Below are 14,736 nucleotides of genomic sequence, written 5' to 3'. Positions count from 1 at the left end.
AGGCTCCCATCCTTTTTACCTTTACACAAGTGAGACCTCAACAGTTAGGAATCCACTCATCAACAATGAAATGCCAAATCATCCCTCATTCTACATAACCCTCTTGGCATATGAAAATTAAACCAAGATAAACACAGAAATCAGTCCAAACTTACCTTCTTTCAGGTAACAAACAAAGACGAGGAAAAAACTTAAAATACAAAAACCCTAGCTGCTACAAAATTTGCAATGACAGGATCTCCACGCATGCCCTCTTCAGAATGGGCACAGTCGGAACCCCACTTTGCAAATGTGCGGACCCCACAACCCCACAGTAATATAAGTTTAAAGCTGCCAGAATAAAGTACTGGACCTAAAAGGACACTAATAATAGAAATTACCAAATAAAAGCACCTTACCTCAATAAACATGAAGAAACCACATCAGAGGAGGTCAGCAACGTTTGATGGAAGCTCCTCGATCACCACATTGTAGAATTTCTGGATGTCGAACAGCATCCTCTCATCATCCCTCGTAACAAAGTTGATCGCAACACCTTTCCTCCCAAAACGCCCGCTACGTCCAATGCGATGGAGATAATTCTCTGGTTGTGTTGGCAGATCATAGTTTATGACGAGCGAGACCTGCTGGACATCAATACCACGGGCCAAGAGATCGGTGGTGATGAGTACGCGCGAGGAACCAGACCGGAATTCGCGCATGATGATGTCCCTTGTGTTCTGATCCATATCCCCATGGGTCGCAGAGACGGTGTGATCCCGGCTACGCATCTTATCAGTCAGCCAGTCAACCTTGCGCCGAGTGTTCACAAAGATGACACTCTGAGTGATGGCTAATGTCTCATACAGGTCACAGAGGGTCTCCAGCTTCCATTCTTCCTTCTCAACATTGACATAGAACTGCTTGATTCCCTCGAGAGTGAGTTCATCTCGCTTCACCAGTATCCTTACAGGGTTGTTCATGAATTTACGAGTGATCTCGAGGGCCTCTGGCGGCATTGTGGCCGAGAAGACACCAACCTGAACCTTTGAAGGGAGGAGCTGGAAAATGTCGTAGATCTGACATCGGAAACAACTGTTAGAACATATAAAGCCAAAATTCTAAAAGTATAACAGCCCATGTCATCTCAAAAGACACGTCAGAAGTGCCAAACCAACTGAGATAGAGAAGCATGAATTTCAGCATTTTAAAGAGCGGATATTGCTGTGCAAGTGGATATGCTCCAACCCATTTTAGTGGAGGGACGCGCTAAGTATTGGCCATATACCGCAAAATATCAGTTGTACTAGCTATATCAGCTCTTCAAAAGACCGCTATGTTTTGTCCAATACAATACGTGTCAGTCGATCTTTTGAACAATGTTCACATGACAAGAACATTGACAAACCAGATGTTCAAGCTGACACACATGCACGCATTTACCACTTGCCAAATGTATGAGAGTACATCAACTTCTTAACAAGGCCTGATGTAGCATTTGGCGGGCGAAAGTCAAATATGTACCGAGAAAAATAAAGCGTGATGCTGACAGCTTCCATAAACATTTTATTTCAGAAAGTGGACAATCATGACTAGGAGCTCAAGTTCAAAGCACCAATAAACAAACAACTATGATCTCATCCAAGTAAGATGAATTTACCCTTGAAAAGGCCTAGGTACCTCTAATCACTTCCAATTGCCAATTTCATGCATTTCTGTTCCAGTGTTGTAAAATGGGGTGCATCCTGTGTCAGTATGTGGTGTGGCATTCAACATTCACACAGATACAGGAAGGCAAGTACCCATAAGTGATAAGTGAAACCAGTTAAGTTTCGCCCATGGTTACAAGGTAAACTGAGCATCATACGAATCGTTGCAAGGTTCCAATCTCCTCAACAAAATAGATTACAATTCAAAACCTTACCTTCTACCATTTTTGTATGGTATGATTGCAATGTCAAGATTTTTAAGGGTATTTCAAAGTGAAGTGCTTAGTGCCCCAAGGTAAGGCAGAAAACCTGTTGAGCTAGCCGAAGGGTCAGCCTCTTGATTTTTATTTTTATGATTTTATCTTTTATGAATGGATAAAGGCAAGAGGAGATCCGGGAGTCCAACAATTGAACAATGGTTGGTAGGGAGTTTCTGCAGATAATGAAGAAATTACAACCATGGAAATCCTGAGTGCATCAGTTGGCAGGAAGTTATAAAGGGGAGTAAATGATTAGGCAAACTTAGAATAGACATTATCATGCATTAGTGCTGGATTCAGATTTCATTAGCATTGGATTCAAAGCTTAAACAAAATATCATGTTGCGCCCTGTTAGTGACAACCAGTAAAAGACTGTCCTGCCATATTGTAATTCTCACTTTTCAAAGAATCATTTGTTGTCAATAAACACCATGTTTCTAGACAATATTTGTCACTCTGCTTAAATAGTAAAATGTTTAACAGTTTTATAATTGGAAGTAGATGTTCTCCATGTTTATCATATTACTGCAATAAAAAAACGAAGTAACAACAACACAAGAAACACATGTCAATTGACCAAGAAAAGCACAAAAATGAACAACAGAAATGACAACAAAACAGATAGACAGGTAAAGAGATAACCTGATCTTTGAAACCTCTTGAGAGCATTTCATCTGCTTCATCCAATACAAACATCTTAATGTAATCAGGGCGAAGGGATTGTCTCCGTAACATGTCAAAAACGCGACCGGGAGTTCCAACAACAACATGAACCCCACTTGAAAGAATACGTTGATCCTCTCGGACACTGGTTCCACCAACACAAGCATGAACCTTGACACCCAGATAATCACCAAGGGCCCTCATGACTTTTTCAATTTGTTGAGCGAGTTCTCTAGTAGGAGCAAGAACCAAAGCCTGACATTCAACTAGGCCATAGTCAAGCTGCTGCAGGATTCCTGAGCAGAAAGTCGCTGTTTTGCCTGTCCCAGACTGCGCTTGCTGGATAACATCAAGTCCCTTGCAGAAAGGAACAATTCCCCTCTGTTGGATTGCTGAGGGTTTCTCAAACCCTTCAAAGAATTAAACATTTGAGTGTCAGCTTATCACTCAAAAAGGACAACATCAACAAAGAAAAAAGACACATTGCTAGCAAGCATCTACCATAGGCGTAAATTCCTCTAAGAAGGTTCTCTTGCAAACCCATTGCATCAAAGCTTTCATAAACCTCATCATATGATTTAAAGAAATCTTGTCCATCTGACGTAAGCCTACACCAAGCCAAACAAGATTATCAGCATCAACATGACATACTCAACACGAAAATGTTCACTGTTTATATCTAAATAAACTACAAATAAAGAACAAGGCACCAGAATCAGAGAAGGAGAAGATGAAAGATGAAATTCAAAAAAGACTTACAACTCATTCATTTTGGCATCATATGATCGCGCATCAAACTGGGATCCTTCAGGTGCCATTCCCGCCATGACTGTAGGTACAACAAAAAAGCAACTCAAGCAGATCAAAGATTGGACACATCAAAATAGAGGTATTCTTCTTCTTTTCTATTACAAGGACTGCTTCATGTTTACATCCACAGAAACACAAAGACAAGAGAAGCACAGTTCTCCCAGATAATAGGAAATGACATGACCAAACAGAAAAAGTAACTGGAAATTCAACCTAATGAATTGAGGACAAAAACAAAGATCGGGCTAAACAAAACAAGATATCTCGAAAGTCCTCCAGCCAGCAAAGAGACATTATAGTGCCTATAAAAACATTTTCAATACCATAATACAATGCAGCCTATATCCATTATTAATGGACCTGGCATTCCATTGCACATATATGGATTCAAATCTTATGTGTTTGGTTTCCATCCTGCAAAACAACTTACAGCCCGCATCATGAAAGGTTCGTTCCAGTTACACTTCACAAAAAGGAGCTAACCAACATATTAATTCCTTCACCACTTCAGAATTTATTTCAACACCATTCGACTGTCCACTCTCAGATATCCAACAAAAAGAAACTAGAAATTAGAAGTTCGCTTTGATAAATGTAATCTTTCTCCGAAGTTGTTGTTACTAAAAACAAATCATTTCTCCAAGTATCAGAACAATAGTCTAATCGTGAACAAATATCTGGGAATACTGTGATGCAAGTTTTATCAGGAATGGCTTAACACTGGAATGTACAGGAACCATAGACTATAAGCTAAATTCCTAATGCAGAAGAGGGTAACTGATGTGCCATTCACAAGAAGATGATACCCAGATATGAGAAGCAATATGCTTCCTCAGAATATGAAATGAAGTTGGAAAGTAACAAATATAATGAAGACGACAAAGGACAAGACGATGGTGATAGTTCACCACCACGTTATCTTATCTACAAGCACATACAAAAGTCAATCCCAAGAAACAATTTTGACCACCACATTGGCTGCTTAAATAAATGTTTAAAGGTAAAATGGACTGTGTTCCAATTTCAGCAGAATCAGATTGTTAAGATGTTTGATCAATGCAAATTTGGAGCCATGCTCAATCCAAAATAACGCCAAAGAATTTGACAGACTAGATTGATGTGCATGCATGATGCCAGATTTGCAGCTTACAAATGGTTGTCGGCCGTCACTGTTTTCTAGACCTCACAATGCAACCATCACTGTGTCACCACTTGGAAATGGCAACAAGATGAAATCAGAACCCTTCCGCTAGTCCATCCAAATGACACAACACAGAGACACCAAGACCTGCCCAAATCTCTCAACTTTGCTAGAATCTCCTTGCTCATTAAAGTAACATAAGTAGCTAATGTCTGACAAATAATCTTCGCATAAGCAAATACAAAAGTATCATAAAAATACATTAATTCCAAAGGGAGAAAAACAGCCAGACAGCCAGTACTTCTATTAATAGGTTAATGCATTTCATTGTGGGATAAATAAGAACACCAATACTAATGATGAAGCTGGATAAGTACATATGCAAAATAAAAATGATTGAAAGACAAACAATGGGATCCACGAATTTCTCTATTCCAATCCAGGAAATACTCTAAAATTCCAATCATCATGACGATCCATATGCTTAAAGATTCACGGCAGCATAATATACAAAACAATCAGCATCTGATCTAATTGAAAAGCTGTTCCGGTATCATGAAATCATGAAAAATTATATTAAAATGTAAACCACAGAAACATAGCTTCTTACAATTTACCCGAATTCCAAAATACCTATAATTCTCCATATCAAGATCAGAAAAGCTACTGAAATGACAGATCGCCTTCCATACAAACCAAACAGTACATCTCCTCTACTCCATTTCAGTAAAAAGACAATAGAACAAAATTGATAAGCACAACCCACACATGAAATATACGAGCAGATCTACCACAAAATCAAACCACTACCAGCACCAAAACCTAACCCTAGATCGTCCCGATCTATCAGAATCAGCAAAATCTCCCAAAAAGAGAAGAGAACGCAATCTAGAGACATGGAAGCTCAAATCTCATTAAGAAAAGATAACAAAAAACTGAGATTCAATGCTCTCAGTTTGAAATCGTGGCAAGAAAACACATCTACAGAAGATCCAGTGCAGAAAACAGAAAAATTAGGGCAGAGATGGGAAAATCACCTGCTTATGATGGAATCGAAGGAAGATCTCTGGGAAATTAGATGAAAAAAAGCACAGAAAGCGAGCGATCGAGAGCTAGGGTTTTTTCGGTTTTTTACCAACTCCTCCGATCTCCGCCGTGGAGATGAAGGAACGATAGTGGAGAGAAGATTGGTGTGAGAGAGGAAGGCCACTAGGGAGAATATTCGTTTATATATCAATCGAGAAAAGTAAGGTGCACCGCGGGAGCAACACTTGAAACTTCGAAGAATAGTGATCGTAACCGTTAAATAGGTGGCCCCCCCTGGGATAACCCGAGGGAATACCAAATTTTCAGAGGTGATCAAAGATATGGAAGATTGGAATCGAAAATTTTGCAATCCTTTCCGTTCACGTCCTTAGCTCAGAAAGAGACCACCGCTTCCACTGCTCCAGCACACGTCGGGCCCAGGGTTCTGTTAATCTGGATGAGATCAGGACTCTGTCTGTCTGTCTTGCGGCTGGGGACGTACTTTTTTTATACTGTGGTAGAGTTGGAAAGTTGATACGCAGGCGCTTATAGATTGCGACCGTTTCACGCATGAACTCAAATTAATCCATTGAGCCGTCCAAATTTAGGGACCTATTGTAGATAGTGCACAGTTCCAAAATCGGGTTGGCTTAACGATCTATCGTAAGACCGATGGATATTTTCATATCACCCTTCGATTGAGTGTCCACTAACCCAAATAGGAGATTAGGTCAACATAAATTTTGGATTATGGTACACGTAAAAAGTGGGCCATTTGGACGGTTTAATTTGTATTACTTGTATGCTATGCATACAATTTCTTAGCCGCTGCTTATTAACCATCACACTATTACGGAGTATAAAAGATTTTACTTTTTATCTTCATCTTTCCTCGCCGTTTGTTTGCTGGGCTCTAACTTAAAAGGGTTAGATCTAAAATCTGGAAGAATTTTGGCTCATCTCCTAATCCACGGTTGGGATGATTAGATGACCCTTGGATCATCACGCCATGGCCCTGACCCGTGTAGGTTATAACATAAAGTATCGGATTGTTGAGACCCGATACCATAACTCCGACTACCAAATTGTTAGGATCATCTCTAGACAAGGTCTCCTGCTTTATCATGGTGGGGCATACCCCTTTAACGGTTTTGATTGGCCGTCGCCTTGTTCACGGGAAAATTTCCGGGAATTTTCCAAATTTACTAAAAGATCCTCCTTAAAGTAGAAATACGGGGATTCCAGAGGGATTCCTTCAAGGAAATCGGACTGCGTACTGAGTTATTCAGTACGCGTACTGAGTTATTCAGTACTTTCTTATCGTACTGAGTCAGTTGGGCTCACCATGAATGTATTTGTATTATCCAATCCGCCCATCCGTTTTTTGAGATCATTTTATTGGTTGAACGCACAATTTAGATATCTAAAGCTCAAGTGGAACATACCATAGGAAACCGTGAGAATAATGATTTCCACCGTTGAAAAATTTCTACGGCCCACAGTGATGTTTATTTACCATCCAATCTATTCATAATATCAAAAAGACATGGATGAAGTGAAAAAAAATATCAGATTGATCTAAAACTTCTATAGGCCCCATGGAATTTTCAATGGTAGATGTTCAATTCACACTATTTTTTGTGGTGTGGTCCATTTGAGTTTTGGATATGCTTCATTTTTATATAAAAACTTAAAATTATTTTCTAAAATGTATGGACAGAGTGGATAAAATGTATAAATGACTGTAGGACCCACAGAATTTACTGAATACAGTTACTCAGTACGCAATCCGCTTCCTCCTTCAAGAATCTGAATGCGCAGGACTTGTTACAGGAAGCGGATTGCGTCCAACCCCCGCCCGGACAGTAGGACTTTGTGAGGAGGCTTACCTTTATTTAAGTATTTTATCCATGCCGTTCATTGTTTTTCTCAGCTCATTTTAAGATTTGATAAAAAATTAGGCAGATATAGGTCTTAAGTGGACCATAAAATGCGGATTAAACTTCCACCATTAAAAACCTCTTGGGAGCTTGAGAAGTTTCGAATCAAGCTTGTATTTGTTTTTTCATTTAATCCACGTCTATATAACCTTATGAATAGGTTAGATGGTAAAAAAAAAAAAATCACTGTGGCCCTTAGACAGTTTTCAACGGTGGGAGTCATTATCACTGCAGCTTCCTTTGGTGTGTTCCATTGCAGCCCTATACCTACTTCGTTTTTATGATAACATATTAAAATAATCTGAAAATAGCGATGAACAGCGTGGATAAAACACTTGCATCAAGGTGGGCCCACATATCCTGCCCGGACGGATTACGGTACGGGCGGGGGTAGGACGCAATCCGCGACCCTTCTTTGAAAAGGATGACTTGCCTGTGCGCGGTAATATGTAGGGCCCACATATATTCTCGTGATAAATCCACTCCGTCCATCAGTTTCACAAGACCACATAGTACAAGCGCCCAACCATCAGTCAAATTCAAAACTTACGTGGCCACACCACACAAAACAGTGAAGATTGAATGCCAGCCATTGGAACTTTGTGGGGGCCACAGAAGTTTTTTAACCAGAATGATATTTCTATATAATAGTTTATCTGTGTGGTATTAACCCTATTTACGGTTTGGATGTCATATAAACATCATGGTCGGCTCCAAGAAACTTTGGATGGTATTCATTTTTGTTCTTAATTGTTTCGTATGGTGTGGCAAACGTGAGTTTTGTATCCACCTCATTGTTGCATTCTAACACTGTAATGGTCTGGCGAAAATGGATTTGTCACGCGCATAGCTTCCAACCAGGAACTTCATTAGGAGGTCGGGTAAGCAAGTCGCAGTCTCTTACGGTTCCCAACCGTTAGTGGTGTATGCTAATTTTTATGTTGGTGTGGCTCGTGTTGCATATAGATTAACCGAATTTTGTCTTCATCTCACAATCACGGCGGATTAACCCTATTGGACGGGTTGGATATAAGAAAGGTATCACATAAGGCCCACGATTCTCCACTTCACGGGCATTGCTTCGGTGTGACAGTGAGCCACCGTCGTATATATTCATTGTATCAACTCTGCCCCTGCACTTTCACACCTCATCATAAGGCATGGCTACAAAAAACCACATGGAAACAATGATGATTTAATACCAAATTTTCTTGGGATTATTGGAATATTTATTTGCCATCCAAACTGTATATAAGGTCACAATTATCAGGATGAGGGGACCACACAAATATCAGCTTCAGCTTATTCAAAACTCTTGTGTACCACAAGAAGTTTTAATAGTCAATCACCACTACTTCCTGTGGTCTAGTCCACTTAGAATTTGGATTTGTTTCATTTTTTAGTTCATGTTTTAAAATAAACTTTTCAAAACAAATGAATGGTATGGATTTAAAGAAAATACGTCAAGCTGGGTCTCACAGTTAGGCATTAGTCTATGTTCCTCGTCACATGGTGCTTGATGCGTGCTTGGTGCCTTGGGTGAGTACCTTAAGAAGCTTCAAACATAAGGTTCACGAAACCTGCTGAAAAGCTATTGATTATGATGTAATGCCTTTTTAGCAAGCTGAAAAACAATTATAAATTCAGGCTTGCTAGTGTGTTTTATTTTAATAACAAATTTGAAAGCCCTGTTAAAAAATATAAGCTAGCACGCTAATATAATCAAAAAATAGAGAACTTAATTTACCTGTTCTTATCCTTATGGTGCCACAATTGAAGTGTACGCTTACCGGTTGTGTAACACCCCATTTTTTTTTAATGCTGGGTTCCACCATATCCTTTGGTGTAACCCACTTGAACCTTGCATCAGCCTCATTTTTGGGCTAATGCCCTAACTTGATCCGGAAAAATAAATGGACGGAGTGGATTTTTCATAAACATCATGACTAGGGCCCACCATGTTTTTTTTAAAAATATAATAAAAAACAAAAACAAAACAAAAGTGACATGCTTGTGCATGTCACCTAAAACCAATCCCACTTCCCAATTTTGTCTCTCCTCTCCTTCTTCTCCGTAATACAAGTGCAAACTTAAACCCATCTTTGGCCATCAACCCACCATTAACTCCAGCATCAAACTTCAATCGAAAATAATGTCGACTCTTCTTTACACTTGACGAGAGATGTGCGACATCTCCAAGCTTCCAACCACAATACCCACTAACCAAGTTTATTAAAGCTTCAAAATCTACATTCCTTTAGCCCCGTGGGACCCATCTGAGCCATCTAGAACAAATGGCACGTTGAGATCTATCTTATACAAGAATCCGTCATTGAAGACCGCGGCATCTCCTTTGTTAGGTAGCCACCACATGATTTACATGAAGCACTATTTCATATTCAAATCATAAGTCATCTGGGCTGAATGAACCGCATTTGTATCGATCTTAGATTTTCTCGCCTAATCCAGCCATACATGGGATATGTCACACTAAATTAGGTAGGTGATTTTCCCGATTGAAAAGACTACATTATTATATACTTTCATTTTATTAATTATTTATTTCGTATTGCTGATTTAAGATATTTAATTTTGATTTTACATGATGTAGAATATATTTATTTGATTTCTAATATGTGGAATAACTTCATTTGATTATTGTTAAATGCTTTTAATTATATTATGGGTTCTCTACCCTGAAAGGACCATTATGTTATTTTGATACGGGTGCTTTTCACAGGATCATTCCCGAAAGGATCAGCATGGTACGGGTGCTCTGCCCATGGTCATTCCCGAAAGGATCAACATGGTACGGGTGCTCTGCCCATGGTCATTCTCGAAAGGATCGGCACGAGTGCTCTGCCCTGGGCGATTCCCTAAAACGATCAACACACACACGTACTCTGCCTTAGGTATTTACCCTAAAAGTTTATTCACCAGGTGCTCTGCCGATGGGTCATTCTCTAAAAGGATTAACACCAGTGCTCTACCGAGGGTTATTCCCTAAAAGGATCAAAACACACGGGTGCTCTGCCTTGGATTGAACCAAAAAGAATTTTAGATAACTTGTTATTATTGTCATGTAAAATGTCAATTCAATACTCATAATTAATCCTATTTATTTTATTGAGTTGTATTAGTGTTAAAGTAGAATTTTTAATTTTGGGAATGATGTGACCCTACGAGCTGTCGCGCTCACACCCTTATAAATTGTTTTGTAGGGTTTGTATATGAAGAGCCAATTGGACAAGATTAAAGACTTTTCTTTTTGTTTATTTGAAAATTTCTTAAAATTCAATGTATGTTGTTATTATTTATTTTTGAATGTCAATGTAACTAAAGATTCAAGGATTGAATAGTGGACAATATTTAATGACAATGATTAGTATCCTTTTAGTTGTTCTGATTACCTTGAAAATGCATAGAAATAATGTGGGTTGTGTCGTATATTTTATTTAAAGTCGACTCGTAGTCCTGAAATTCGGGTTCAGGCCTGGCCAACACGGGTTCCGAATTTGGGGGCGTGACAGATTGGTATCAGAGCCTGGGTTTTAGATTCTCACGAGGACCTTAGATGTATGTTATATTAACGATTAAATTAAGCCTAGGTTAGAATCAACTCAGGACTTAGAATAGAGATTAAATTAGAGACCCCAACTTAGGGCCCCCTTTGCTCTTGTGAAAAAAAATTTAAATTAAAAATTCAAATTTAGGATTCCTTTTCATTTGTATTAATATGGAAGTTAACCTTATTTAGATCTAACATCAAGTAATGAACTCAATCTGTACCATGTAAGACCCGTATCCTAGTCCGTATTGTTCCGTTAATTCCCGCGATCCTTCCCGTCGAAGTTCGGCAATCCGCGACCTATAATCGATGTTTGCACGCGACCCTAAGTCATATCCTGTAAATTTGAGTCGGCTTAATCCGAGACTTATACCATTGCGACCGCACCGTCGCCGCGGCTCTAACGCCGCATCTTGCATACCGATCCGATACCCTGGCAGGGAGATGTGGACCCACGTTCAGTTCAAGGATACACCGCGCGTTTCCAATCCCAAGAGAATCTCTACGACATGTCAAATCAATCCAATCAATCACCTCACATGTCAAGTACATGTCCCAACCCCAAAAGTAACTCCAAAGTTAACTCTCTCCCTCTCTCTCTCTTACACACCCATACATGTCAAGTACATGCCCATCACCCCATCACTCACTTCCCATCACTCCATCACACATCACCTCTCTTTACAATCCCCTCTCTCTCTCTTTCTCTCCACACTTTCCAAGCAACACTAAAAAGAGAAAAGATTGTGGACGTCCAACATTTCTAAGGAGAGAAAAGTGCATGTGTGTGGCCACTTTCCCATCCCAAATCCTTCATCCTAGCCATTCAAACCTCATCACCCTCCATCAAAGTGAAGCACAAGGAGATCGATTTTCCAACGAACCAAGAAGATTGAACGGTGGGTGCTTATTAGGCTAGATTTTTCATGTTTTGATGATGGGCCAAGTGAGGCCTATCGATTAATGGTATGGATCTCACTTTGGACCCTAGGTGTGGCCAATGGCCCACCTTGATCCTCATGATCATTCCATGATGAGGTCATTCTTCATGGACCCCATCATGATGTTTATTCTCCTTACATGAATAGGGTCATCTAGACCTTACATTTTGGTGGAGAGAGGATCTTCATCGTTGATTTTCGATTTGATGGGCCCACGTGTAATGAGACCCACTTGATGTATGATCGAATGCTTGAAAGGAGGGCCCATAGTGTCGGGGTCCCTCCATGCACGTATGTTTCTCTCTCTCTCTTTCCCTTTTTTTGTGTGATGATGTAGTTGTGTGGCCCACTTGGATGAACCCCATCTTGTTGTATGTATTACCAACGCCATCTAACCATTTGGTGGCCCACCCTGATAGCATGTCTGTGGGTAGGGCCCACCTTAAATATATGTGTGACCCAACCGTCTAGCGTCCCTTGATGTTGGACGTTGCCAAACAATGAAGGTGAGCTGACAGTGGGTGTACTAACGGCAGCAGCATGACAAAAAAAATGATTTTTAGGAAGAGCTGTCCATGTAGGCCCCACCTTGATGTATGTTTTTAATCCAAGCCGTCCATTCCATTCCTTAGATCATTTTAGGCGTTGAGCCGAAAAATAAAGTCAATCCGATTTTCTGGTGGGCCATAACATATAAAAAAGTGGGTTTTTATCGTTGAAAACCACCTTGCTGTTTCTGTACGCAGAAATATATCAGATATTGGGCTTATGCGTCTGTCTTGGGCCATAGACACCGACGATTGGGTTGGATTTTACCAATGTGGGCCCCACATGCGAAAAACAGCAAGAAAACACATTTTCAAAAAAAATATATATGCGTTTTGGCGGACGGACAGCAGGGACGTGTGTCCCATACGTGGGCCCCACCGTGATGTGTTTTAAATATCCTCACATCCATTTTGTAGGCCCCCTCAAGGAAGTGGGCCACCCAAGAATCAGTTGTATACAAAGCTCAAGTGGCCCATATCATAGGAAACAACAGTGTGGATGAACGTCTGCCATTGAAACCCTTTTCTGGGTCACAGAAGTTTTGGAACATTATGAAATTTGTTTTTCCTATTCATCTGGGTCTGTGTGACCTTATCAACGAATTGGATGGAAAGTAAACATTATGGTGGGCCCCACATGGGACCCACACTGATGTATGTGTTTTATTCACACTGTCCACAACTGTGGACGGTGGGAACCACTATGGTGTATGTACTCTGTCCGCATCGTCCACAGCACCGGACGGTGGGATCCACCCAATGATGTATGTGTTGTATTCACGCCGTCCACTATTTGGACAGTGGGGTCCACCACGATGCATGTGTTGCATCCAAACCGTCCCACCACTTTGAAAGCTCATTTATGGCATGAGCTAAAGAATGAGCCAATTCCATAAGTTCAAGTGGACCCCACCATTTTAAATAGTGGGGATAACGACATTCACCGTTCAAAACTTCTTAAGGGCTACGGCAGTTTCGATCAAGATGATGTGTTGCCTTCACTTCATCTACCTCCATGTTAACTTATAAATAGGTTAGATCCCAAAATATACATAACGATGGGCCCCTGTAGGATTTTTAACGGTGGAAATCATTGTCACTACCATTATTTGGAGTGTGGTCCAGTGGATCTGTAAGACCCGTGTCCTAGTCCGTACCGTTCCGTTGGCTTTCGCGGTCCTTCCGGTCAAATTTCGGCAACCTTCGCACTGTATCCGGTATTTGCACACGATCCTAAGCCAGGTCCCGCGCACCGACGTCGGCTCGATCCGAAAGTTGTATCATAGCGACCGCGTCGTCGCCGCGGTTCCAATGCCGTGACTTGCGCACCGAACCGATACTCAGGCTAGAAGATGTCGATCTGCGTTTATTCTGAAGAAATGTCGCGCATTGCGAATCTCGAGGGAATCTCTACGATATGTCCCATCAATCAATGTCAAGTACAAGTTAAGTCACACCTTACCCAAGTACAACAACCCATCCCTCTTTCTCCACAAAGTCAACTCTCTCTCTCTCTTCACCCATCCCTCTTTTACCCATTTTTCAAACCAACCCATGCTTCATTAATTACACCCATCACTCCATCACCTCATATCACTCCCATCCTCTCATTTTCTCTCTCATTTCTCAAAATCTCTCAAGCAACTCAAGCATCCCACGTCCAATCCTTCTCTCCCAAACCACAAGTGTGGTCCACCTTCTCATCTTCTATCTACACCCTCTCATTTCTCATCCACACCATCCAAACCCCATCATCCACCATCCAAGGCATAGGCAAGGAGCATTTGAAGCCAAGGGATCAAGAAGGAGGCCAACGAGGTGGGTGATTTGCCATTATTTTAAATTTTAGGGCCCACTTGTTGGTGGGACCCATTTGGATGTATGTGATTTAATCAAGAGGGCCCATAGTGGCGGGGTTCCTCTATCTCACCGTATATCTCTCTCTCTATCTCTCTCTTTCTTTGTAATGGTGTGGATCCCACCAATATGTGTTATATCTACCCGTCCATCTACATCAGACGGTGTGGCCCATCCTATTGTAGGTGATGATCCACACTACCCACTACTTGGATGGGCCCAATGCACCTTTTTTTATGTTATATTTTATAATATATATATATATATAATATAATATATTATGTATTGTATAT

At 40.6% G+C, this 14,736-nt stretch overlaps 1 protein-coding gene across 1 annotated transcript; it reads right to left on the bottom strand.

Moving 5' to 3' along the window:
* Nucleotides 1-33: 33 nt before the first annotated feature.
* Nucleotides 34-5,771, bottom strand: LOC131222799 (eukaryotic initiation factor 4A-8). The gene is made up of 5 exons (XM_058217998.1): nucleotides 5,601-5,771; nucleotides 3,372-3,441; nucleotides 3,114-3,220; nucleotides 2,592-3,022; nucleotides 34-1,058 (listed from the first exon to the last, which is right to left on the bottom strand). The coding sequence occupies exons 2-5, from the start codon at nucleotides 3,437-3,439 to the stop codon at nucleotides 423-425; spliced, it is 1,242 nt and encodes a 413-aa protein (XP_058073981.1). The 5' UTR covers nucleotides 3,440-3,441; nucleotides 5,601-5,771; the 3' UTR covers nucleotides 34-422.
* Between the last annotated feature and the right edge of the window lie 8,965 nt (nucleotides 5,772-14,736).

This window comes from Magnolia sinica, chromosome 13 (assembly GCF_029962835.1).
Source record: "Magnolia sinica isolate HGM2019 chromosome 13, MsV1, whole genome shotgun sequence".
NCBI lineage: Eukaryota > Viridiplantae > Streptophyta > Magnoliopsida > Magnoliales > Magnoliaceae > Magnolia > Magnolia sinica.
This window is presented reverse-complemented; position numbering and strand designations above follow the sequence as displayed.